Below are 21,890 nucleotides of genomic sequence, written 5' to 3' on the forward strand. Positions count from 1 at the left end.
CCGGCTGTGATTGGCCCAGACCCCAGAAACTCGCTGAGTCAGCGTCTATGCTTATCAATCAACCCTGTCATAACCCGATCGACGAGCGCATAAAACATCGAAAACAGAGAGAGAAAAAAAGAGCCAAGAAAGGAGTCGGAAAGACGAAAAAGAGAATCTCAACGGTCGTGCTTGAATCGGGACCACTTTCGATTGTAATACACCAATTACGTTGTTAAACCTGGTCTCTCGAAATACGCGAATTGCCGCTCCCCAGTCGTCATCGACCTCCAGACTCCCTGGATTACGACTTAGAATTCTTCCTGCCCCTCCCCACTCCATGCTTCCCCGCTCCTCCTTCCGTCTCTCCCAGATACGCTCTCTTGCGTCTTCGTCACATCTGGCCCGTTCCGTCTCGTCCATCTCCTCGAGAAGAAGCGTTAGCTCGCTGTCCCAATCTCCCCATCGCATAACCCTGGATTCACCAGTGGCGGCACTACAGACCGGGTCTCGCCTGGCTACCCTGTCCCGACACTTCGCTTCGACCTCGAACACAATGGCTCCGGTGGACACCCCTCAGTATGACTACATCGTCCTTGGCGGTGGGAGTGGTGGCAGCGGCAGCGCCCGACGCGCCGCTGGCTGGTATGGCGCAAAGACCATGATCGTGGAGAGCGGTCGCTCCGGTGGAACTTGCGTGAACGTTGGGTAGGTGGCTGACACTCGCCCCTTTACTCTTCCCTTTCTGGAAGGAGTCGTATATTGACTGACATATCGATAGGTGCGTCCCCAAGAAGATGACCTGGAATTTCGCGTCGGTCAATGAAACCCTGCACCTGGCCCCGCACTACGGATACGACGTCCCCAAGGATGTCAACATCAACTACCGCCACTTCAAGGAGCTTCGCGACGCCACCATCAAGCGCCTCAACGGTGTGTATGAGAGGAACTGGGGTCGCGAGGGGATCGATCTGGTCCACGGCCGCGCCCGCTTCGTCGGGCCCAAGACCATCGAGGTCCAGCTCGAGGACGGCACCAAGGCCCGCTACGCCGGCAAGCACATCCTGATCGCCACCGGCGGCCGGCCCATCATCCCCCCGATCAAGGGCGCCGAGCACGGCATCTCCAGCGACGGGTTCTTCGAGATCGAGGACCTCCCGCCCAAGATGGCCGTCGTCGGTGCGGGCTACATCGCCGTCGAGTTGGCCGGCGTCATGGCCGCCGCCGGCGTCGAGGTGCACATGTACATCCGCGGCGACCAGTTTCTACGCAAGTTCGACCCCATGATCCAGAAGACCATGACGGAGCGGTACGAGGCCGTGGGTGTCCACATCCACCGCCACCACACCGGGTTCGAGGAGGTGCAGCTCCTGCAGGACGGCAAGGGCAAGGACAAGCTGCTGAAGCTGGTCAACCCCGACGGATCCTCCACCGAGGTCAACGAGCTGCTGTGGGCCATCGGCCGTGCCCCCGAGGTCGAGGACCTCGACCTGCACGTCCCGGGTGTGTCGCTGAACGAGCACGGGTTCATCCCGGCGGACGACTTCCAGAACACCAGCGTGGACGGCATCTACGCGCTGGGCGATGTCACCGGCCGCGCGGAGCTGACCCCGGTCGCGATCGCCGCAGGCCGCCAGCTGGGCAACCGTCTCTTCGGCCCGCCCGAGTTGAAGGACTCCAAGCTGTCCTACGACAACATCCCCACTGTGGTCTTCGCCCACCCGGAGGTGGGCACCATCGGTCTCACCGAGCCCGAGGCCCGCGCGCGCTACGGCGACGACAAGATCAAGGTGTACTACACCAAGTTCACGGCCATGTACTACGACGTCATCCCGGCCGAGGAGAAGAAGAAGAACCCCACCGAGTTCAAGCTCATCTGCGCCGGTCCCGAGGAGAAGGTTGTCGGCCTCCACATCCTGGGTCTGGGCGTCGGCGAGATGCTGCAGGGCTTCGGCGTGGCTGTCAAGATGGGCGCCACGAAGCGCGACTTTGACAGCTGCGTGGCTATCCACCCTACCAGCGCGGAGGAGCTGGTCACGCTGCGGTGAGACGTCGTTGATGTACTGTACTAGAAAATGTACTGTATATATCTTGAGTAGACATGGAATATAACATACACCACCTTCGTTTCTCTGATAGTTGGCCACCCCTATCGCCATAGATAACTAAGGTATTTTCGTATGCATCTGTGAATGTAATCTAGTCATGCTAAAATAGGTTTCATGGCATAAAATCATGACAGTCCATGACATGAGACAGTGCGTGAGTGCTGCCTCAGGCCCCTATAGATCATGTGATCGTCCCGTCTATTCTGACGCCGTTGAGATCTCGACTTCATCTTCACTGTCCTCGGGCTTCATCCACCGATTGCCAGAAATTTCATTCCCGTTGAGGAACGTATTGCACAGTACTATATTGTATTGTGCCGTCATTGCAATACCCCATGAGCCTCATCGCTTGTTAATCGTGCGGCCATGTGCCCTTCGCTTTCGACCATCCCACTCCACTCTGCGTTTCGTGCGTCCTCTCCGCTCTATCGTCTTCGAACGCCTCCGTTGTGTCGCCAACTCCATGTGACCGAATCCCTGCAAGCCAGAGGCAAAGGCCCTACCATATACAAAAACAGTCTCGAGAAGACCCTCGAAGCGCACCGATCGTCCAACCGAGCAAGCGTCATCCGCAAGGTTGTCTCGCGGGATGATGTCGACCCAGAACCCCGGGCAGTACCACCCTCGAAGGTGAAATTTGCACCAAAAATCGACTCTTCCGCACAATCCGCTCCTTCTACACCCTCTTTCCGACCCGTGCGAAAAGACAAAGCGCTTCCTGCCCGGTTTGCGCCCCGCCCGCAAGTACAATGGAGGGCGGATGAGGAGAATGGCCGGCCGGCACAGACTCCGTGGCTGGACTATATGGAAGCTGGGCGCAAATGGTCGAATGGCACGGCGCGACTGCATGCTGAGATCCGTGCGCTCGAGAGCTACTTGACGCCCACCCCGCTGGAACAGGAGACGGTGAATCGAATCGCGAAAGACGTGACCAGCCTTCTGCGGGAGACTGTACCGCAACCCCCCGAGGTCGTCGGATCGCGACGGACGGGACTCGCTATGACTCACTCCGGGCTGGACTTTATCATCCCGGTCCCGGATCCCGCGCGCTCGATCGACAGCATCCGGAAGCCGAGTGCGACCCGGCCGCAAGTGCTGGATGCATATACGGATATCCTGCGTACGGTGCAGGGCACCCTGCGGGGCAGCCCGTGGTTCGATGACCATGTGTATCTGGGCGACAAGCACAGATCTATCGTCACAGGTGTGCATGTCCCCACGGGCATCCCGGTTCGGTTTTCCTGTGGGGAGGGCCTGCCGTCGTCCATCGAGTACATCCAGGACTACCTAGCCGAATACCCATCGGCCCGTCCACTGTATATGGCGGTTCGCCTGATTTTAGAGACCCGTGGTCTGTTCGGGAGCTACGAATCGTCCCTGCAGTCAGACTGCCTGCTGATGCTTCTGGTGGCGTCGCTCAAAATGAGCCACGGGCGATTCCACGAGCGTGACAGTCTCGGAGAGCAACTCCTCACCACTCTCAAGCTATACGGCAGGGATGTCGATCTGACAACCACCGGGGTCTCGCTTGACCCGCCATCTTTCTTCAGCGCAGAGAGCGTCAAGCAATCCATCCAGGCGGCTGGCTCGGACGATCTACCGGCCTACCTCCGCGGCCAGCGCGCCCTGATCAACAAGAAGAAACGGGCCGCCGCACGCCACAACCAGCCGGCGGCTGCTCGCCTGTGTCTCCAAGACCCCACCAACTACATGAACGACCTGGGTCGTCAATTCCACCGGCCTCGTCAGATGCAACAGACGTTCGCACGGGCGGAGAACGACCTCCGCGTGTCCCTGCGTGCCTGGGAGGACGGCGATCGTGGTCCAGACAGCAGCATCCTCGCCGGGACGCTGCGGGCGAACTTCGACGATTTTGAGGACTTGCGTGGCAAGTTGACTTCCTTATGATACCCTGATCTACAAAATCACTATACTATAGCTGTACAATGTACAATATTTCCCCTGTTTACAACTGTACAATATTACCATGACCGGCGACCGACCTATGACTAAATTACTGCCTGAATGCGGCCTAGATCGACAAGCGCTTAGTCACAATGGCATCACATTTTCGAGTGGCGACCGATTTAGTAAATAATTATTCATGCTTTCAACAATCTTGGAATTATTAATCTGTTGATTGGATTGAATTCTATCCTCTTCATCCATCTAGGGTGTATTAAACCGTTGTTTACCTGTTGGTAGTTACTATTCTTGAGTGACTCATATCTGCTCTTATCGGCACGGCTGTAAATTTTCGATACCCCGCCTGAGGTTCACCATATTCCTTCCCCTCTCCTACGATCAGCATCATTTTCTAGGAATTCCTCCACAATCACCCCCTACAATGGCGTCCATAGATCCTAACGTTCCGATGACTTCCTTGCCCTATACGTGCAACACCTGCCTGGTGGCCTTCCGCAGCAGCGATGCGCAGCGGGACCACATGCGCAAGGATTGGCAGTAAGTTCTTGCAGATCAAAAAAAAAAGGAAAGAAGAATATCATGCTAACCAAGAACAGTCTGTATAACATGAAACGCCGCATCGCGACCCTCCCTCCCGTGTCCCAGGACACTTTTAACGAAAAAGTCCTCGCCGCCAAGGCGAGCACGACGGCAGCGGCAGCGCGGGCCTCGTTCGAAAAGTCCTGCGCCGCCTGCCAGAAGACCTTCTACAGCGAGAACTCGTACCAGAACCACATCAAGAGCTCCAAGCACCGTGCGCGGGAGGCCCGCCTGGATCGCGACGACGCAGACGACCGCTCGTCGGTGATGAGCTCGACGTTCTCGCTGGGCGAACCGATCAACAAGCCGCAGACGGAGGTGTCGAAGGTCACCAACGGGCTGCAGAAGACGACGCTGCAGGAAGAGGACAACGAGGACGCCGAGGGCGACGCGGAGATGGAAGACGAGGGTGTGTTCTCGCCCGCGCGCTGCCTCTTCTGCAACGTCAAGAGCGCCTCCGTCGATGACAACACGACTCACATGCTCAAGAGCCACGGCATGTTCATCCCCGAGCGCGACTACCTCGTTGACCTCGAGGGTCTCCTGAACTATCTCTACCGCAAGATCAGCGAAAACTCCGAGTGTATCTACTGCCACAGCGTGCGGAACAACGCCGAGGGCGCCCGCACGCACATGCGCGACAAGGGCCACTGCATGATCGCCTTCGAGACCGAGGCCGAGCAGGTCGAGATCGGCCAGTACTACGACTTCCGCAGCACATACTCGGACGGCGAGGACGACGACGAAGAAGACGAAGCGCTGGAAGACGGCGGCGTCAAGGTCAACAGCGAAGGCGACGAGGGCGACGAAGGCTGGGAGACCGAGACGGAAGCCTCCTCCATGGACGAAGACGAAGACGACGACGGAGACCTTCCCGCCAGCAAGAACCCCGTCTACGCCACCGAATACGAGCTGCACCTACCGTCCGGCAAGAGCGTCGGCCACCGCTCGCTGCAGCGCTACTACCGCCAGAACCTGCGTCATTACCCGACGGCCGAGGAGCGCGCCGAGCGCCAGCTGATGATCGAGAACGGCGAGCTCGTCGAGGAAGAGAAGCCGTCTATGGCGCGCAACCAGAACCGCGCTGTCGTCAGCCGCGCCAACGGCGGCACGGGCATGATCGGCGTGACGGACTCCCAGCGCCGTCTGGCGACCGAGTCGGAGAAGAAGGAGCGCACGCGTGCGCTTCGCCAGGAACAGAGGATCACGGCGCGGGTGCAGCGTGCTGCCAACAACCAGAAGCATTATCGGGTATGTCTATCTTATAGCACAGCTGCCGTTCCTATCCCCTCAACCCCTACATTTAAACCAAGAAAAGCAACTAACGAATATACCAGGATCCCCTCCTGCAATGATTCATTCAATCCCATTGCTGTGCAGCTGTTTCTCTCACGTCTTGTTTCCTTCTTCCTTTGTTTACCATGCATCAATGATGACCGGTTCTGTGGGTTCGGCGTTTACACTCGTGGCATATGCATATAGTAGAAATCATATGGCCGCATAAAAGTTGATAGTGGGTAGTATTTTTGTAGATGAATATACTACATTATACGTACCGATTTTTTACCATTTGTCTTTGGCAATTTCGTAGTTGAGCTCTTTTGAGCTGGATGGGTGGGTGTAGTTCCATGTATGATGCCTAACGTAGTATACAAGATGGGAAAAAAGATAGTTTTGGTTAGTGCTATATGCCCACCTACCATCGTATTTCCTTCTGCGATATGGAGATACTCCTATCCTTATTTTGTCAAAATAAGGAATATTAGAGGTGAACAGGTGTCACATCTGAGTGGGATGATACCCAGTCAGTAACGCCATGCTCTTATTGCTCTTGCAAGATGAGGAGCGCGGTCTAGCTTAAGAGGTTTCAAGTTTATAATCTGCTGGCATTGAATCATCGTCAATTGATGTGGTATAGTATATGAATATGTTATAGTACATGCTAACACTTTTAATGAAAACCCAACACCCATCCAACCAATCAATCAATCAATCAAACAAACAACGAACTATTAGGAGCGATGCCCGTCAACCCAGACTCGCCCTCAATAACCGGCGCCAGATCATGGACACGATCATCAAGCATCATGCTCTCTGCTTCCCAGCGTTTGCGCTCCAGGGTACGGGCGTCGGCCTTCTTCTGGCCGCCGAACCACGCCTTCTGGGCGTTCGTCACGCTGTCGAGCTCGTCTTTCTTGGCGCGGGCGACCAAGCCCGCCACCATGGTCTTCCAGTTCTCCAGCCCCACGCGGAGACAGTCGGCGCAGCGGTGGCGCGGGGTGTAGTCTTCCGAGCGGCTGAGACGGAGGATGGCGGACTCGGCGACTTCGACGGCGTCGCGGGTCCAGGCGAGGCCCTTCTCTTTGGAGGAGCTGGCGTAGAGGATCTCGCCGATGTAGACCATGAGGCTGGCTTCGTCGCAGGGGGCAGTTACGCTGCGCAGGGGCGGCTCGTTGCCGGATGGGAGGGGCGCGGGGTATTCGACGGGGACGAGGACCGTCTTGATGGTGTTGAAGAGACGGCGGAAGGGGTCACGGCTGGATTTGGGGGGATGGGGGAAGGATGGGAAGGTGGTGTCTGAGGGAGCCTCCGGGAGAGATCGCCGGGCTTGCAGGACGGAGGTGAAGATGGAGAGTGCGGTGGGGAGGTTGCCCTGGCGGGCTTCGTGGACGGCGCGCGCGGTGGATACCCGGAGGATGTTTTCAGTCGGTAGGACCTTGCTGGTGGGTTTGAGTGTGCCGGTTTTCAGGTCCACTACTTGCGTCGCGTCCACCGGGGATCCCGCCGCGGCGATGTCCATGGCCCAGCGGTACATGTCGTCCGCTGTGCCCGCCAGACCCTTGTAGTCGAGCCAGTCGGCGTATGCCAGCGCCGCGTCGAGCTTCTGGCGGGTGTCGAAGCCCTTTGTGGTCAGGATCTTCATGTAGAAGACCTCCGGCGCGGGAGACGCCGGCTCGCAGTACTGCTCTTCCGGCGCCTGCTTCTGTCCCGCGGGCATCGGCTTCGGTCGGGGATTCGATGGCCCGACGACATACTCGGCCGGGGCGGAGATGCGGTGTTTGCGGTCGGTCAACCAGCCCTCGAGAGACTCTGCGGACTTGGCAGCGCCCATGAGGGCTTGGAAGTATCCCCTCCGCCACGGCTCGCTCTTCTCCGAGACATCATACCCGGTCTCTCCGACGCCTTCGACCAAAAACCCGCCGTCTCCCTGCTTGTGGATGCCTTTTCCTTCTCCCTCAAGGTTTTCCAGCCGCTCCAACAGGTCACGCAGATACCCCGCAACCATGGGCCAGTTGGTCATGAGCTTGCCGATCTGTTCGGGGTTCTGCAGCGCCTGCGCCGATCGCAGACACCAGCGACTCTTCCACGACCATTCCGGCGGAGTCGGCCACTGGTGTTCAATCTCCTCCTGGTATACCCCCAACTTGATCAGCTGGAACAGGACCAGGATGGCGTAGAAGGAGAGGCCGATGTTGAGGCCGCGTGAGATGCGCCGCCTGTAGTAATTCCGGCTCTCGGTCGACATCAACCGCGCAAAGTGTTGTCGGAGGTGGATAGGCCATGGCGGTAGAGGACGATTTCCCGACAGAGGGGAGAGGAAGGGGAGCTGTGGTCGATTTAGTGGTGAGGATAGGAGCTGTCGACAAGACTGGTGGGTGAATGGACGAGATGGGAGGGTGCCGTCCTGACGATGCGGAGGTGTCGGTAGTGGGCGCGCGGGCCTGGGGACCCGTACCCGGCGCAGGGCTGTCCGCGAGGACAACATCTTGAATGCGCAAACCTTCTTTGCTGGAAGGGAGTAGGATTCGTGGTGAAGGAGGTTGGTGGAGTCGAGGAGTCGACGTGACGGAGTGGATTGAAAGCCTGAGGGTCAGGATGGTGGGTTTGCATTGTTTGCAGGATTGCCTGATTTGGCACAGCGTTTTACTCGGTATACAGTCTCCAAGATTGCTGAGCGGCGTTGTATAGCAAATTAAAAAGAACAAATGATATATTCAATAATGAATACATAATATTTACAATATACAGCATCTTGAAGATCCAAAATGTACATGTATGGGTATAAATTTTGTTACAGTAATACATGGCACGGATAAATTACCATGGCACACCAATCTTCTCCGCTACTCTCTGAGCAACGTGAAGAAAGGCTTCTCGCCGTGCACTCCGGTCGTCTCTCTCTTCCGAGACGACAGTTGGCACCCCCCGATCTGCGTCCTCGCATACTTGTGCGTCGAGGGGGATGTCACCTAAAAAGTCCACTCCCAACCGCTTGCATTCGGCAACCACGCCCCAATTCTGATCTCCATGCGAGTGGCCGTCGGACGAATCTCCGTGAGAGAAGATCTTGGTTTGATGGCCGCACTGGGGGCAGGCGAAGTACGCCATGTTCCGCACCATTCCCAGGACCGGCACATCCATGCGCTGGAACATGCCAAAGCCACGCACGGCATCCCGCAGCGCAATGTCCTGGGGAGTTGTCACAATCACTGATCCGTCCACGATAACCTCCTGGTTGATCGTTAACTGCACGTCGCCGGTGCCGGGTGGGAGGTCGAGAAATAGCACATCCAACGGTCCCCAGGACACGGAATGGAGCAGCTGGTGCATCGCCTTTGTGACCATCAAACCACGCCAGGAGATTGGGGTGGGGTCCATTGGGATGTTACCCGAGGGGTCGGTTGGTTGCGGTTGGAGTTGGGGGAGGAGGTAGCCCATTGACATGGACTTGAGGCCGTAGTTTGTCAACGGGAGGAGGCAGTTATCTAAGCACTACCGTCAGCTTGCCACTCTTGACCGGGTCGGATTGGAGCCATGGGCGACGAACTATCATCGAGACGTGGTTCCCCCGAGAGGTTGAGGAGAGTGGGAATGGACGGGCCGAAGATATCGGTGTCCAGGATGCCGGTACGGATTCCTCGCCGGGCGAAGGACAAGGCTAAGTTCACTGCGAGGACAGGTTAGGTTAACGGGTTGCATTCTTGGTCCGTCATCGGACGGAGGCATACCCGCAATGGTCGACTTCCCCACACCACCTTTGGCTGAGGACACCGCAATGACCTTCTTCACATCACGAATCTTGCGCTTCTCGGGCAGACCCCGACGGCGCGGAAATGGCGGCGGAGTACCGGAGCGCGGCAGACCCTGCTTCGTTAGATCGGGGTAGTATGTATCTCAGAGAGTCAAGACTAACCAGTGGATTCTCATGTTGAAGAGCCCGAAAAGTGGAGAAGCATCTTCTCCATCCCATTGCCGGCTGCATTTTGAAGAGGATGATGGAGAAGAAGTTGAAGCCGTCGAGACCGACGATGTCATTCTGCCGGGAGTATCCCGACCGCCGGGATTACTCAAGTCTCCATTAGGATAGTTAATCCGGGAGATCTTCCCCAGGATCGAGTTTGATCTGTTTGTTCGGTTTGTCCGGCCGATTACCTCGGCATGCCTCAGGCTGTTCAATAATACATCGCTCGGCTGTCGGATACCGCGAGGTTCTAGCCTTTCGCTTATCGCTACCTGGTACTTATACCCTGCCACTCCACGATCGACTTTTTTCTCATTTCCTCAAGTCATCGAGGTTGTCTATCTCAGTATCGCTCGTCATGGATGTTCAGAATCTCTTCAATGTTAAGGTGGGTCGGCACTAGTGCTTAGTTGCAGTGACTACGATCCCTACGGATCCTCCATCTCTGTACACGGGCCAGTCGCTAACGGATTGACGTGTAGGGGAAAGTGGTGTTGGTCACCGGGGGAGCCAAAGGTATTGGCCGCATGATCTCTGAAGGGTATGTCACGAATGGTGCGACGGTCTATATTTCGTCTCGCGACGTGGATGCCTGCAACCAGGCTGTCGAGGAGCTCAACGCACTGGGCAAGGGAAGGGCGCACGCCATCCCCGCCAACTTCTACGAGGAGGACGAGATCAAGCGGCTGGCAGAGGAGCTGGGCAAGCGCGAGAGCAGTATGTATCTGTCCTCCACGACGTGGGAGCCTTTCTCACGGGACATCCCTAGAATTGCACGTTTTGGTCAACAACTCCGGGTCAAACTGGGGCGCCCCGTACGATGAATACCCATCCTCTGCCTGGACACGAGTTCTCACCCTTAATCTCCACCGGGTCTTCGATCTGACCAAGCTCGTCACGCCTTTGATGGAGAAAGCGGCCGCCCCGAACGACCCGGCGCGCATTATCAACATCGGAAGTATCGATGCTCTGCGGGTCCCGGCCCTCGAGACCTTTGCCTACAGCGCCAGCAAGGCGGGACTACACCACCTCAGCCGGGTCCTGGCGAGTCATCTGGGTAAACGAAATATCACGTATGTGCAAGATCCATCTCCCCTTCATCCTTTCCCCCTTTGCATGGTTCATATAGACTCACCGACCTTTTCAGATCGAATACTCTCGCCTGTGGCCCGTTCCAAAGCAAGATGATGGCTGCCACTTTGGAAAGCTTCCAAGAAGTCATTGAGTCGGGTGTTCCTCTCCACCGGATTGGTACCCCGGAGGATGTGGCCGGTGCCTGTCTGTTCCTGAGCAGTCGGGCTGGGGCTTATGTGAATGGGTCGACGATTGCGGTGGATGGGGGGAGTGCCGTTGCATCCAAGTTATAAAATAAACCAGCCATCTATCTCTCTATCTATCTATCTGTCTATCTTTCAAATCCAACATGTAGATTGGTATAAGAGCGGACTTTTGTCCACTACACCGCATGGACTTGCCCGACTGGGGTATCGTCGCTTATCAGCGGGTCTTATCGTCCGTCTCCGCACGTGGTCCACTCTTCCCCCGCAATAAAAGCCGCCCTGCGCCCCCTCACGCTTTTGCTTCATCTTTATCCCCTTCCCTCGTGAGGATATCTGATCTGGGTGTGTCCTGCCGGCTATAATCATGGTACTCCCTCCCTTTGATTACTTTACGTATCGTCGCGTCCGGTAAGCTTCTTTGATCTCTCTCCAAACCTAAAGGACCCACAAGTAGTACTAGAAACGTTCTGACAACCCCAGTAACCTCAAGCAGAGGGAGCGGGCAGCACGATTTGCCTCTCTTCCGGCATCATACCACACGGCATTTACCGCCTTTGACAAATCCGTGATCAACAAGCCCATTGGGCAGCTGGTGCAAGAGGTCCAGAACTCGTCCCTGGCCGCCACCGATGTTCTGCGCACTTACGGCAAGGTGGCCGTCAAGGCCCAGGAGAAGACGAACTGTGTGACTGAGCTTCTTCTACCCGAGGCGGAGCTGTGGGCTCAGTCGGAGGTTAACCTCAAAGGCCCCCTGGCCGGTGTGCCCATCTCTTTGAAGGATTCGGTGCAGGTCAAGGGGTTCGATATCACCCTGGGGTACACCCGATTGGCATGCAAGCCGTATCAGGAGGATGGGCCAATGGTCAAGCTTCTGAAAGATGCCGGTATGTTGCTGGACTTCATCCCCCGACCATACTATCCAAAGGTCCCTCCCCGGCTAATTGGACTACAGGCGCCGTCCCCTATGCCAAGACAGCATTGCCGGTGACGCTTCTATCCTTTGAATCCGCAAATGCCCTCTGGGGCCACTGTCGCAACCCGCACGTTCCGGAATACTCCCCTGGTGGATCCACAGGCGGAGAGGGCGCTCTGCTGGCTCTGGGCGGTCGCATCGGCATTGGATCGGATGTGGCTGGCTCGGTGCGGGTGCCGGCAGCTTGGAGTGGAATCTACTCCCTCCGCTGTAGTACGGGACGTTGGCCCAAGAACGGTGTCAACACCAGTATGGCGGGCCAGGAAGGCATCCCGAGTGTCTTCAGCCCGATGGCGCGGACTTTGAACGATCTGACCTACTTCACCGAGGCGATCATCTCCATGAAGCCCTGGTTGTACGATTACACCGTCCACCCCATTGTCTGGCGGGGCGAGGAAGAGAAGGAAGCCAAGAACAAGAACCTGCGCATTGGACTGATGGTTAGCGATGGTAAGCTCCTCTCCCTCAATATATCCGAACTTTCTAACACATCACAGGCGTTGTTCCCCCGACCCCCGCAATTACCCGGGCCCTCACCACGACAGTCGACGCGCTGACCGCAGCCGGCCACACCGTAACGGAGATCACGCCCCCAACCAATGCGGACCCATTCAAAGGCCTCGACCTCGCCTCGCAGCTCCTCAACTCCGACGGCTGCACCACCTTCAACTCACACCGCCACAACTTCGAGCCATCAGACCCCGGCGCCGACCAGCTCACCCGGATCGCCAACCTCCCGCGCCCTCTACGCTACCTATACTACCTCTGGGTCCGCTACATCCGCCGCGACACCAAGTGGGCGACCCTCATCCGCGGCTTCGGGCTGAAATCAGCCGCCGACCAATGGAAGCTGGTCGCGCAGCGCGAGGCCTTCCGCTCAACCTGGCACTCCTGGTGGGACGCCGAGCCCCAGCAATACGACTTCATCCTGTGCCCCGCGAACGCAACCCCCGCCCTACCCCACCGCGCCATGCGCGACGCCGTCTCCTCCTGTGGCTACACCTTCCTCTGGAACCTTCTCGACTACAGCGCAGGCGTGCTTCCCATCTCGCACGTCGACGCCAAAGAAGACGCACTGTCGACGCCTTACAAAACGGCGCTGAAGCAGCTAGGCGCTAACCACGCTATCGCCCAGGGCGCCTGGAAGCACTACGACGCGGCCAAGATGGCGGGTCTGCCCACCGCAGTGCAAGTCGTTGGTCGGCGGTGGCAGGAAGAGAAGGTGTTGGGGTATATGGAGGCTGTGGAGAAGGCGCTGGAGCAGCAGGGCCATAAGTATGCGTTGCTCGAGATTGACTAAATCATTAATTTACGTGGATAATGACTATCCAAACGCATTCTGCAAACTTATACGATGAACGATAGCTAAAATTGAATTGCATATATACTAGGTAGGAATACTCTGTTTAGCAATGTTCGGGCTTTCTATATAATATTACTACTAGTCAATGGCAACCACGATGGAACAAACACTGAGGTCATCCCATTGGGTGATAATACATCCAGCTCATTCCATAAGATAATGATTCTAAGGTGCTGTTGGCGCCATTGAGAATAAGAGCAACTCGGTAGTCCACACAGAAGATAACAATACAATAAAATACAATTCCTAGAAAAGTTCCCCTTTGGAGAAAGCCAGTAAGGGACGCAGAGCTGTGGTGGCAGCCGCAGCAGCGCAGCAGATAGAAAGTGGGGTATCATGAAGAAGGCAACAAAGCCAACGGAAGAAAAGAAGACAGAGCAAAAAAAAAGAGTGGTAGGTAGTGTGAGGAAACCGATGTCATAAAAACGGTCAGGTCAGTCGATGTCTAAAAGAGCAGCCTTGTCCGCGGTCTTCTCCGGGCCAGATACGCTCGTCGCCGGAGAAATACCCGACATAGAGCCCCCAGTAGCAGTAGACAAGGCGGATGTGTCTTCTGGTGTTGGACAAGTAGAGGCCGACGCGGAGGAGGACTCCGCTTCGGTGAGGTTTGGTTCAACGTCAGCGTCAGCCCTGGCGTCGGCGTCAAGGGCTGACAGAAGCGCGGGCCGGTCGACGGCTTCATAGAAGAGCATGAAGACACCGCCCTGCGACATGACGCTGGCTTCGCTGACCATCTGCACGTCCTCGTCGCTGAGGCGGTACCAGCGTTCGGGCTTGTCCTTGTCGCCGTCGGCTTCGCGGACCGCGTCGGGGACGTGCGCCGGGAAGACGTCCGTCGGGTACTTGCGGTAGCAGATGTAGTGGCCGTTTTCGTGGCGGCCGTAGTGGGTGATGACGGCGCGCAGCTGGTAATACTGTCCGGGGCTGTCGCCGACGCGGTGGGCACGCGGGAGCATCGACTCCCGCGGGTCGGTGTCCCATTTCTCGGCAAGCTGGTCGGCGTCGTCTGTTCCTCGTGCGCCGAGACACCATTCGCCGAGGTTGAGTAGCTGGGGGAAGCGAAGCGCGGCGTAGTTCTTCCGCAGCGCTCCGGTGTTCTCGTCGAAGACGCTCCGGTTGACGTGGATGGCGAGGCATTTGGGAGGGCGTGCGATGACCGCTTGTCTGGACTTGGTCGCGGACACCCGGTTCCTGGGCGGGATGTGGCACTTTTGCGAGAGGGTTTTTTCCGCGAAGTCATTCTCTTGGAGGGCTTTCTCGACGGCCTGTAATCGCTCCTGGGCGGATGTTTTGATAGGGTTGGCGATCTGGGGCGAGTCCGACGTGTCCGGCAGTTTGGCATCGTCCTCGATCTGGTCCAGGAGGTTCTGGAGTTGGTCGCGAGCCCGCAACAGAGTGCATTTGACGCATTCAACCCCTTCGATCGGTTCTAGGTTCATGTAGTCATGGAGACAGTCCTGCACATCGTACTCGAAACTTGCCCCCAACGGCACGGTCAGACAGTTGAACGGGATCAGCGAGAGACCCTCGGTGAACCCGCACTGCATACAGCCAACTCGTTGTGCAAGGAGCCCTTCCAGCGGGTTCCGAAAAACTACCTTCCCCGCCGGCGGGTCCGATGCGTCCGGTTTCCCGCATGGAAGCTCCGCAGTCCCGATGACATGCTCTTGGGGTCCGGCCATCTTCAAGCCAAGGTTACGAGTCTTCCGTCGGGCGGCGCGCTGAATCTCGTAGTCGATCTGATCCACCACCTTCGCGAAGTATTCCTGCGCATCCTGCTGCTGCCAGCTGCTCATCGACTTGAGGTCCGGTGGGGTCCAGAGGCGTTGGTCGGAGCTCGCCACACCATTCAGCTGCTGGATGATGTCGATGAGCGCCTGGTGGGTGGAAAACGGGCTCTTCGCCCCGAGGAGATCCACGTTCCGTTGCAGAAACTCGGCGAGCGACTGTAGCGAGGCCAGGCTCTGAATGATGCTATTCTGATAGCACGAGTTATCCCAGTTCCCGAGTCCGGGAGGAACGTTATCCTTGCCCCCCAGCAGGGCGGCTCCGATTCCCGACAGAGACCGGGACGAAGGTAGCAAGGAACCGAAAGATGTATTGTTGATCCCGAGGATCCGCTCCATCGCTTCACTTTTCGCCTGGAAGTTGTTGAAGACGGGTTTCTGGTCGGTCGAACCGGGCTGGTTGGTCTTGTTGTCCAGGGCCGCGACAATGCGAGACGGGGTCAGGTAGACCACGATGTCCCACAGCGGACGAAGCCAAGACAGCGAGGGCGAATGAAGAGAGTTCAACAGGAAATAGATCGCGATAAGGATCGCAACCAGATAGGCGAGGCTTGGGTTGCTCTGCAGATGCTGCACGATGCGATCATAATAAGAGGTACTCGAGGGACTCTGGTTGAGGGTCGCAGTCCCCTCTCGACGAGAGTTCATGGTTCAGGGAGAGCGATTATGGACGACGACATGGAGGTGAAGAGAAATCCCACGGAGACAGAAGAGATTTCGACCACGAGAGGAGGAATGAAAGTGAGATCTCCGTTTTGTCTCGATGGATTCTGCGATGATGCTCTGTTTGGCTCGCTGTTTGTCGGGTTTGCATCTGGCCGTGTCCTCAGGCCAATCAGGCCGCCAGGGATTCCCCATGACTAAGGCAGATCGATCTAACCGCTTTGGGACCGCAGCTTCCCCTCCACCAGGTTCAGACTCTGAATGCCTTCAAGATGTCGCCGGACCCCAATCGTTTGAATGCTGAGATTCCGAAATCTGCTCAAAATGGCTGACGAGACTCTCAACAAGAAGCTCAAGACTTCCTCCCCGTTGATCGGGACCCATAAGTACGCCTGCCACCCCGCAGCACCAGTGCCCATTCGCTAACCCCTCCTACAGCGGGCACTTCCACGCCGACGAGGCCCTCGCCGTCTACCTCCTGCGTCTCCTCCCGACCTACTCCTCCTCTCCTCTTCTGCGCTCGCGCGACCCGGCCCAGCTCGAAACATGTCATACGGTCGTTGACGTCGGCGGTGAATACGACGCGGCCAAGAACCGCTTCGACCACCACCAGCGCACCTTCACGACGACCTTCCCCGCGCACAACACGCGGCTGTCGTCCGCCGGCCTGGTCTACATGCACTTCGGCAAGGCGATCATCGCGCAGCACCTGTCGCAGCCGCAGGATCACCCCGACGTGGCGCTGCTCTACGAGAAGCTGTACACGGACTTCATCGAAGCGATCGACGCCAACGACAACGGCGTGTCAGTCTTCGACCCGGCAGCGGTCTCGGCCGCCGGCCTCGAGAAGCGCTTCAAGGATGGCGGCATCACGATCACGTCCGTGGTCGGCGACATGAACAACCCGGACCCGACGATCGGGCCGAACGAGCCCCAAGACGAGGACAGCCTGTTCGGCCGGGCCAGCACCTTCATCGGCAACGTGTTCACGCGCAAGCTGCACCACGCGTGCTCGTCGTGGCTGCCGGCGCGCACCACCGTCGGGGAGGCCTACCGCTCGCGGCACACGGTGCACCCCTCCGGCGGGATGATCGTGCTCCCCAAGGGCGGCGTACCCTGGAAGGAGCACCTCTACAACTTCGAGAAGGAGGAGGGCGCCGGCAAGCCCGAGAACCAGGTGTACTATGTGCTATACCCGGAGAGCGCCGCCCCGGACGCCAAGTGGCGCGTGCAGTGTGTGTCCGAGAGCGAGAGCAGCTTCGTGTCGCGCAAGCCGTTGCCTGAGAGCTGGCGCGGTGTGCGCGACGCTGACCTCGACGGCGTCCTCGCTGCCGAGGCGGAGAAGACCGGCAAGCCCCGTATCCCTGAGGGAGCCGTGTTCGTCCACGCTAGTGGATTCATCGGCGGTCACCAGACCAAGGAGGGAGCGTTTGCCATGGCTGCGCGGGGACTGGAGCAGTAACTCATTTACGATGTGATGTCACATGATGAAGGGAAGAGTGAAAAAAAAAACCCGAGGAATGAAAGACGCTTTTTAGATCCCATTGGGAATCATGATGTTATGTTAGTCTAGCCAGGCTTTATAGTTGGAGCAGTCAATGTCATAAAACCATTGGTGTCGGATTCGCCCATGGTGATTGATTTCTGGTAGCCACGCCGTACAGAAAAGTACACATTCAACTCTACGCCATAAATAGTGTAGGAGAGACTCAACGATAAATTTACTTCTTGATCTATATTTTACTGCATATCTCATGACATAAACACCCGAAAACCCAAAGTGAAAAGTTCCTTTTGTGGACCACGGGTACGGAATCTACAGCAGCGACCTGAGGACGGAAGTCTGCTCCAGAACCGCCCGACGGCTGGTGCCACCGATGGCGTCCTTGAGCTCGACGGCACGCTCGTAGTCCAGACAAGCCTGGACGTCTTCGTCGAAGCGGGCGTCGATGCCCTTCAACTGCTCGAAGGACAGCTTGTCCATCGGCACGTTCAAGTCCTCAGCCAGGGCGACGACACGACCGGAGATGTGGTGGCCCTCGCGGAAGGGCACGCCCTTGCGGACGAGGTAGTCGGCGAACTCGGTGGCCAGCATCTCGGGGGCGAGAGCGGCGACCATCTTCTCCGGGTGGGCGGTGAGGGTGGAGAGGACGCCGGTGGCGATCTGGATGCTGTCGCCGACGGTCTTGATGTGGTCGAGGAGGGGCTCGACGCTCTCCTGCAGGTCCTTGTTGTAGGTGGTGGGGAGGCCCTTGATGGTGCACATCAGGCCGGCCATCTGGCCGAAGGCGCGGCCGGCCTTGCCGCGGAGCAGCTCCAGGCTGTCGGCGTTCTTCTTCTGGGGCATGAGGGAGGAGCCGGTGGAGTAGGCGTCGGAGAGGCGGACGAAGCCGAACTCCAGGCTGCTGTAGATAATGAGATCCTCGGCCCAGCGAGAGATCTTGAGCATGAAGGAGCTGCCCCACTGCATGGTCTCCATGGCGAAGTCGCGGTCGCCGACGGTGTTCATGGAGTTGTAGAGCAGGCCCTCGAAGCCCAGCTCGGTGGCCATGGCCTCGCGGTCGATGTTGAAGGGGTTGCCGGCGAGGGCGCCGGTGCCGAGCGGGCTGCGGTTGACGCGCTTGGTGACCTCGCGCAGGCGCTGCAGCTCGCTGGCGAAGGCGGTGGCGTGGGAGAGCATCCAGTGGCTCCAGCGGACGGGCTGGGCCTTCTGCAGGTGGGTGTAGCCGGGCATGAGGTAGTCGATCTCGGACTCGGCGCGGGCGACGGAGACCTTGATCAGGTCGCAGAGGAAGGCGTCGAGTTTGCGCAGCTCGTCACGCAGCCACAGGCGCATGTCCGTCGCGATCTGCTCGTTGCGCGAGCGGCCGGTGTGCAGCTTGCCGCCGATGTCCTTGCCGATGATCTCGGACAGGCGACGCTCGTTGGCGGTGTGGATGTCCTCGTCGTTCTCCTTGGCGACGAAGGAGTCGGTGCTCCATTCCTCGGCGATCTGCTTGAAGCCGCGCTCGATCTCGGCGAACTCGTGCTCGGAGAGGATGCCGGACTTGGTGTTGGCGCGGGCAAAGGCGATGGAGCCGGCGATATCCTGACGCCACAGAATGCGATCGTAGGGCAGGGACATGTTATACTGGACCATCAGGGGGTCGAGGCCCTCTACACTCATATCAGTTCTATCGTAGGAGGGGTAGGATTCGGCGGGGCAGTCGGGCACTCACGGGTGAAACGGCCACCCCAGAGCATGTTCTCAGCAACCTTGGGAGCGCTCATTGTGAGGGAGAGGGTTTGAATTAGCGGGAATGAGGTACAATGGATTGAGCAGATACAGTGAAGAGGGAGAAGAAGCTGTCCGTTGAAGCTGTCCGTTCATGTCGTCAAATTTGGTCCGTCCGTCCCGCTAACCGGTTTGGGCATCTCGTCATGAGTCATCGTCAGTCTCCATAACTTCTGTTTACACAACAACCCTACATGGAGAGGGTTTGGAGATCGTAGAGTTCAGAGGGGAATGATTATTGAGATGTGAAACTCATCCTGATGAGGAAAGACCGGATTGACGTGACTGTGTTGGACAGTGTTGGACATGACCCACTATATATATTTGGGATACGCCCTATTCGAGTATGGAGTTTGGAGTAGTGTTTGATACAATTATGATTATATTAGCCCACGTCTTGGAGCCAAACCAATACGAGCCAACAGACAGTCGGAGGAGACCAGATTCCTGTCCAATTCCATAGCTCACTCTATAAGTCTATACTCTGTATGTGAATGTCATACGGCTGCTATACTAGAATCCCGGACAATGTAGCCTCTGGATTCACACATCACTGGAACTAGCGATACTGTATCCAACAGATTATTAGATCATATAATCCACTTAACTCTCATATTTTAAGTATCCTGTCAACTGGCATGTTGAAGTCACGGGGAGAGCCTGTTGGACTCCGACGGCAAACCAGACAAACAGCCGATCATTTTGGATCTTTCATCACATCTTCACGTCTTCATTCCTTCGTCAACTTTTCCTCCAGCCGATTTCTTCTGATCATTGTATTCTTCCTGTCGGGGATTCTCTATTGAAAGCATATCACTGATCAACAGATGTTGAAAGGTCGGACTCAAGCTGTCATCTCAACCTGACCCAACAATGACGTAGATCGTCCAAGGTGAGCTTATCGCCGATCGCCATGCGCTCGTCCGAGACACCCTCGAAGCTAATGAGGAGATATCTATCTATATATGTACAGTGATCGATCCAAAATCTACCCAGATGTTGTCGGCGATCTTGCGACCGCGATGCGCCCGGCTCCCCCGGCTCCCCCGGTCTCGGCCGTGGTCGCGGAACTTTTCCTTATCGCCTTGTCGCTATGAGATTCGCAGTGTGGAAACGCTTCCTGACCGACTTATCCCCAAATATGAAGGTGCGGAGGATTCGATATGGACGTGAAATGATCGCATGGTTAGCTAACCAGGGTGGGTGCAGAAATGCAATCGGGCGATCTGCTCTCTTTACGGTGGCCGGCACCACCACGGAATATCTTCGTCGTGAAGAAGGATTGCGCCCCCGAGGTGACCACGTCGTTGGTGGAGTTGGCAAAGTCGGTTGATCTTTCCCACGCCGCAGACGAGATGTACTAACCGATCCGCCAGCTATGCGACTTCCACCTATCCCTCGATCTCCATCATTCTAGAACCCCATACCGCTGACGAGGTCCACGCCGACCTGCAAGCACCGGTCTACTCGGCGCCCCCAGACCAATTACCCCCCGCCTTGCACAACAAGGCCGACCTCACCGTGACGCTCGGAGGGGACGGAACGATCCTGCATGCATCGTCCCTGTTTGCGACCTGTTTCAACGTACCCCCCGTCTTGTCGTTCAGCATGGGCACGCTCGGATTCTTGAGCGAGTGGAAGTTCGCCGAATACAAACGCGCCCTGCGCGAGGTGTACATGTCTGGGGCCGGGGTCGGCGATCGCGCGCCAGTGCTAGACCCGCAACCGGCGGCAGCGGGGGATCCGCTGGAGCTCGGGTCCGATACCACGGGATGGTCGTCGATCCGGGGTAAGTCTATGGGGGTCAGCCGGGGGGCACGGATCCTCATGCGCAACCGGTTAAAGGTCGGGCTGTTCACCCCGGATGGCCAGCCCGTGCAGCAGGACGAGCACTCGGTCCCCATGCGCGGGACCTTGGGCCCGGAGGGGGTCTACGTGATGAACGAGCTGCTCCTGCATCGCGGCAAGGAGCCCCATCTGGCCGTGGTGGACGTCTACGTAGGTGGCCGGTTCCTCACCGAGGCGGTGGCCGACGGGATCATTATATCCACCCCGACGGGTAGTACAGCCTACAGTCTGAGCAGCGGAGGCAGCATCGTGCATCCTCTGGTGCCCTCCGTCCTCCTCACGCCCATCTGCGCCCGGAGCCTCAGCTTCCGACCGCTGGTGCTTCCCGCCAGCACGCCCATCACGCTGCGACTGAGCGAGAAGAACCGCGGCCGGGAACTGGAGGTCAGCATCGACGGGGTCAACATCGGCCGTGGGATGGCCGTCGGCATGGAGGCCCGGGTGTGGAATGAGGAGATGCGCCACGGGAAGAACGAATGGCAAGGGGGCGTGCCATGTGTGATGCGTAGGATCACCGGGGGCGAGGCGCACGACGGTTGGGTTGGTGGACTCAACGGACTCCTCAAGTTCAACCATCCATTTGGTGAAGAGCGTTGATTGTATACCAGACATGCATGGGTTATCGTGTGGCCTGTAGTCTGACAAAGCCATACACGTATATTCCACTAGGTTTATTGCAAGCACAATAAGAGATTTATATGAAATAGTGCTTGAAGCTATTCAATCATGAAGAATTGACTTCCTGGTTTCATCTATACCGAAGTGGGCTCTATCGCACAATACAATACGTAGGGCTGAACCCAACGCAATCACTAACCCAGGCCACTGTCCTCCATCTTTTGAAATGGACCAGGACACCGCATTTCCT

The 21,890-nt window shown here is 57.4% G+C and overlaps 11 protein-coding genes across 11 annotated transcripts; 7 read left to right on the plus strand and 4 right to left on the minus strand.

Annotated features, from left to right (window-relative positions):
• Positions 1-535: 535 nt before the first annotated feature.
• Positions 536-2,027, plus strand: glr1 (glutathione-disulfide reductase GLR1; the record flags this gene model as incomplete). Its single annotated transcript, XM_024814757.1, has 2 exons — positions 536-687; positions 761-2,027. The coding sequence occupies 2 exons, from the start codon at positions 536-538 to the stop codon at positions 2,025-2,027; spliced, it is 1,419 nt and encodes a 472-aa protein (XP_024675807.1).
• A 329-nt stretch (positions 2,028-2,356) lies between these two features.
• On the plus strand, positions 2,357-3,995 carry BDW47DRAFT_132287 (uncharacterized protein; the record flags this gene model as incomplete). Its single annotated transcript, XM_024817518.1, has 1 exon — positions 2,357-3,995. The coding sequence occupies exon 1, from the start codon at positions 2,454-2,456 to the stop codon at positions 3,993-3,995; it is 1,542 nt and encodes a 513-aa protein (XP_024675808.1). The 5' UTR covers positions 2,357-2,453.
• Positions 3,996-4,238: 243 nt separating this feature from the next.
• Positions 4,239-6,126, plus strand: BDW47DRAFT_98586 (putative C2H2 finger domain protein). The gene is made up of 3 exons (XM_024820666.1): positions 4,239-4,550; positions 4,610-5,843; positions 5,930-6,126. Exons 1-3 carry the CDS (start codon positions 4,435-4,437, stop codon positions 5,945-5,947), a joined length of 1,368 nt encoding a protein of 455 aa, XP_024675809.1. The 5' UTR covers positions 4,239-4,434; the 3' UTR covers positions 5,948-6,126.
• A 422-nt stretch (positions 6,127-6,548) lies between these two features.
• BDW47DRAFT_98587 (uncharacterized protein) lies at positions 6,549-8,427 on the minus strand. Its single transcript, XM_024820667.1, has one exon. It carries the CDS (start codon positions 8,356-8,358, stop codon positions 6,586-6,588), a length of 1,773 nt encoding a protein of 590 aa, XP_024675810.1. The 5' UTR covers positions 8,359-8,427; the 3' UTR covers positions 6,549-6,585.
• Positions 8,428-8,667: 240 nt separating this feature from the next.
• BDW47DRAFT_98590 (Mrp/NBP35 family ATP-binding protein) lies at positions 8,668-9,850 on the minus strand. The gene is made up of 4 exons (XM_024820668.1): positions 9,787-9,850; positions 9,602-9,737; positions 9,421-9,540; positions 8,668-9,358 (listed from the first exon to the last, which is right to left on the minus strand). Exons 1-4 carry the CDS (start codon positions 9,841-9,843, stop codon positions 8,691-8,693), a joined length of 981 nt encoding a protein of 326 aa, XP_024675811.1. The 5' UTR covers positions 9,844-9,850; the 3' UTR covers positions 8,668-8,690.
• A 342-nt stretch (positions 9,851-10,192) lies between these two features.
• Positions 10,193-11,201, plus strand: BDW47DRAFT_122251 (short chain dehydrogenase/reductase family; the record flags this gene model as incomplete). Its single annotated transcript, XM_024815809.1, has 4 exons — positions 10,193-10,222; positions 10,317-10,551; positions 10,604-10,907; positions 10,982-11,201. The coding sequence occupies 4 exons, from the start codon at positions 10,193-10,195 to the stop codon at positions 11,199-11,201; spliced, it is 789 nt and encodes a 262-aa protein (XP_024675812.1).
• A 241-nt stretch (positions 11,202-11,442) lies between these two features.
• BDW47DRAFT_41735 (putative acetamidase) lies at positions 11,443-13,738 on the plus strand. Its single transcript, XM_024818976.1, has 4 exons — positions 11,443-11,522; positions 11,595-11,998; positions 12,067-12,537; positions 12,585-13,738. The coding sequence occupies exons 1-4, from the start codon at positions 11,479-11,481 to the stop codon at positions 13,385-13,387; spliced, it is 1,722 nt and encodes a 573-aa protein (XP_024675813.1). The 5' UTR covers positions 11,443-11,478; the 3' UTR covers positions 13,388-13,738.
• A 1-nt stretch (position 13,739) lies between these two features.
• On the minus strand, positions 13,740-15,932 carry BDW47DRAFT_132291 (ubiquitin-specific protease UBP1). Its single transcript, XM_024817519.1, has one exon. It carries the CDS (start codon positions 15,883-15,885, stop codon positions 13,885-13,887), a length of 2,001 nt encoding a protein of 666 aa, XP_024675814.1. The 5' UTR covers positions 15,886-15,932; the 3' UTR covers positions 13,740-13,884.
• Positions 15,933-16,192: 260 nt separating this feature from the next.
• On the plus strand, positions 16,193-17,521 carry BDW47DRAFT_41738 (MYG1 family protein). The gene is made up of 2 exons (XM_024818977.1): positions 16,193-16,286; positions 16,339-17,521. The coding sequence occupies exons 1-2, from the start codon at positions 16,198-16,200 to the stop codon at positions 17,360-17,362; spliced, it is 1,113 nt and encodes a 370-aa protein (XP_024675815.1). The 5' UTR covers positions 16,193-16,197; the 3' UTR covers positions 17,363-17,521.
• Positions 17,522-17,608: 87 nt separating this feature from the next.
• On the minus strand, positions 17,609-19,244 carry BDW47DRAFT_98596 (argininosuccinate lyase ARG4). Its single transcript, XM_024820669.1, has 2 exons — positions 19,119-19,244; positions 17,609-19,056 (listed from the first exon to the last, which is right to left on the minus strand). The coding sequence occupies exons 1-2, from the start codon at positions 19,168-19,170 to the stop codon at positions 17,717-17,719; spliced, it is 1,392 nt and encodes a 463-aa protein (XP_024675816.1). The 5' UTR covers positions 19,171-19,244; the 3' UTR covers positions 17,609-17,716.
• A 677-nt stretch (positions 19,245-19,921) lies between these two features.
• Positions 19,922-21,881, plus strand: BDW47DRAFT_98598 (NADH kinase POS5). The gene is made up of 4 exons (XM_024820670.1): positions 19,922-20,066; positions 20,148-20,321; positions 20,384-20,498; positions 20,551-21,881. Exons 2-4 carry the CDS (start codon positions 20,171-20,173, stop codon positions 21,617-21,619), a joined length of 1,335 nt encoding a protein of 444 aa, XP_024675817.1. The 5' UTR covers positions 19,922-20,066; positions 20,148-20,170; the 3' UTR covers positions 21,620-21,881.
• The last annotated feature ends 9 nt before the right edge of the window (positions 21,882-21,890 follow it).

The sequence above is a fragment of the Aspergillus candidus genome (genome assembly GCF_002847045.1).
Source record: "Aspergillus candidus strain CBS 102.13 unplaced genomic scaffold BDW47scaffold_3, whole genome shotgun sequence".
Lineage (NCBI taxonomy): Eukaryota > Fungi > Ascomycota > Eurotiomycetes > Eurotiales > Aspergillaceae > Aspergillus > Aspergillus candidus.

Bases quoted from the DNA above. Each gene is read 5' to 3' on its own strand.
- BDW47DRAFT_132291 (XM_024817519.1), bottom strand. From the start codon at position 15,885: ATGAACTCTCGTCGAGAGGGGACTGCGACCCTCAACCAGAGTCCCTCG.
- BDW47DRAFT_98598 (XM_024820670.1), top strand. From the start codon at position 20,171: ATGTTGTCGGCGATCTTGCGACCGCGATGCGCCCGGCTCCCCCGGCTC. The intron at 20,322-20,383 runs GTGCGGAGGATT...GGGTGGGTGCAG, and splicing joins ACTTATCCCCAAATATGAAG to AAATGCAATCGGGCGATCTG. The intron at 20,499-20,550 runs GTCGGTTGATCT...CCGATCCGCCAG, and splicing joins TCGTTGGTGGAGTTGGCAAA to CTATGCGACTTCCACCTATC.
- BDW47DRAFT_98587 (XM_024820667.1), bottom strand. From the start codon at position 8,358: ATGTTGTCCTCGCGGACAGCCCTGCGCCGGGTACGGGTCCCCAGGCCC.
- BDW47DRAFT_41735 (XM_024818976.1), top strand. From the start codon at position 11,479: ATGGTACTCCCTCCCTTTGATTACTTTACGTATCGTCGCGTCCG. The intron at 11,523-11,594 runs GTAAGCTTCTTT...TGACAACCCCAG, and splicing joins TTTACGTATCGTCGCGTCCG to TAACCTCAAGCAGAGGGAGC. The intron at 12,538-12,584 runs GTAAGCTCCTCT...AACACATCACAG, and splicing joins TGGACTGATGGTTAGCGATG to GCGTTGTTCCCCCGACCCCC.
- BDW47DRAFT_41738 (XM_024818977.1), top strand. From the start codon at position 16,198: ATGCTGAGATTCCGAAATCTGCTCAAAATGGCTGACGAGACTCTCAAC. The intron at 16,287-16,338 runs GTACGCCTGCCA...CCCCTCCTACAG, and splicing joins CCGTTGATCGGGACCCATAA to CGGGCACTTCCACGCCGACG.
- BDW47DRAFT_98590 (XM_024820668.1), bottom strand. From the start codon at position 9,843: ATGGGATGGAGAAGATGCTTCTCCACTTTTCGGGCTCTTCAACATGAG. The intron at 9,541-9,601 runs GTATGCCTCCGT...CTGTCCTCGCAG, and splicing joins GGGGAAGTCGACCATTGCGG to TGAACTTAGCCTTGTCCTTC. The intron at 9,359-9,420 runs GTTCGTCGCCCA...GGTAGTGCTTAG, and splicing joins GGAACCACGTCTCGATGATA to ATAACTGCCTCCTCCCGTTG.
- BDW47DRAFT_98596 (XM_024820669.1), bottom strand. From the start codon at position 19,170: ATGAGCGCTCCCAAGGTTGCTGAGAACATGCTCTGGGGTGGCCGTTTC. The intron at 19,057-19,118 runs GTGAGTGCCCGA...ATATGAGTGTAG, and splicing joins CTGGGGTGGCCGTTTCACCC to AGGGCCTCGACCCCCTGATG.
- BDW47DRAFT_98586 (XM_024820666.1), top strand. From the start codon at position 4,435: ATGGCGTCCATAGATCCTAACGTTCCGATGACTTCCTTGCCCTATACG. The intron at 4,551-4,609 runs GTAAGTTCTTGC...AACCAAGAACAG, and splicing joins CACATGCGCAAGGATTGGCA to TCTGTATAACATGAAACGCC.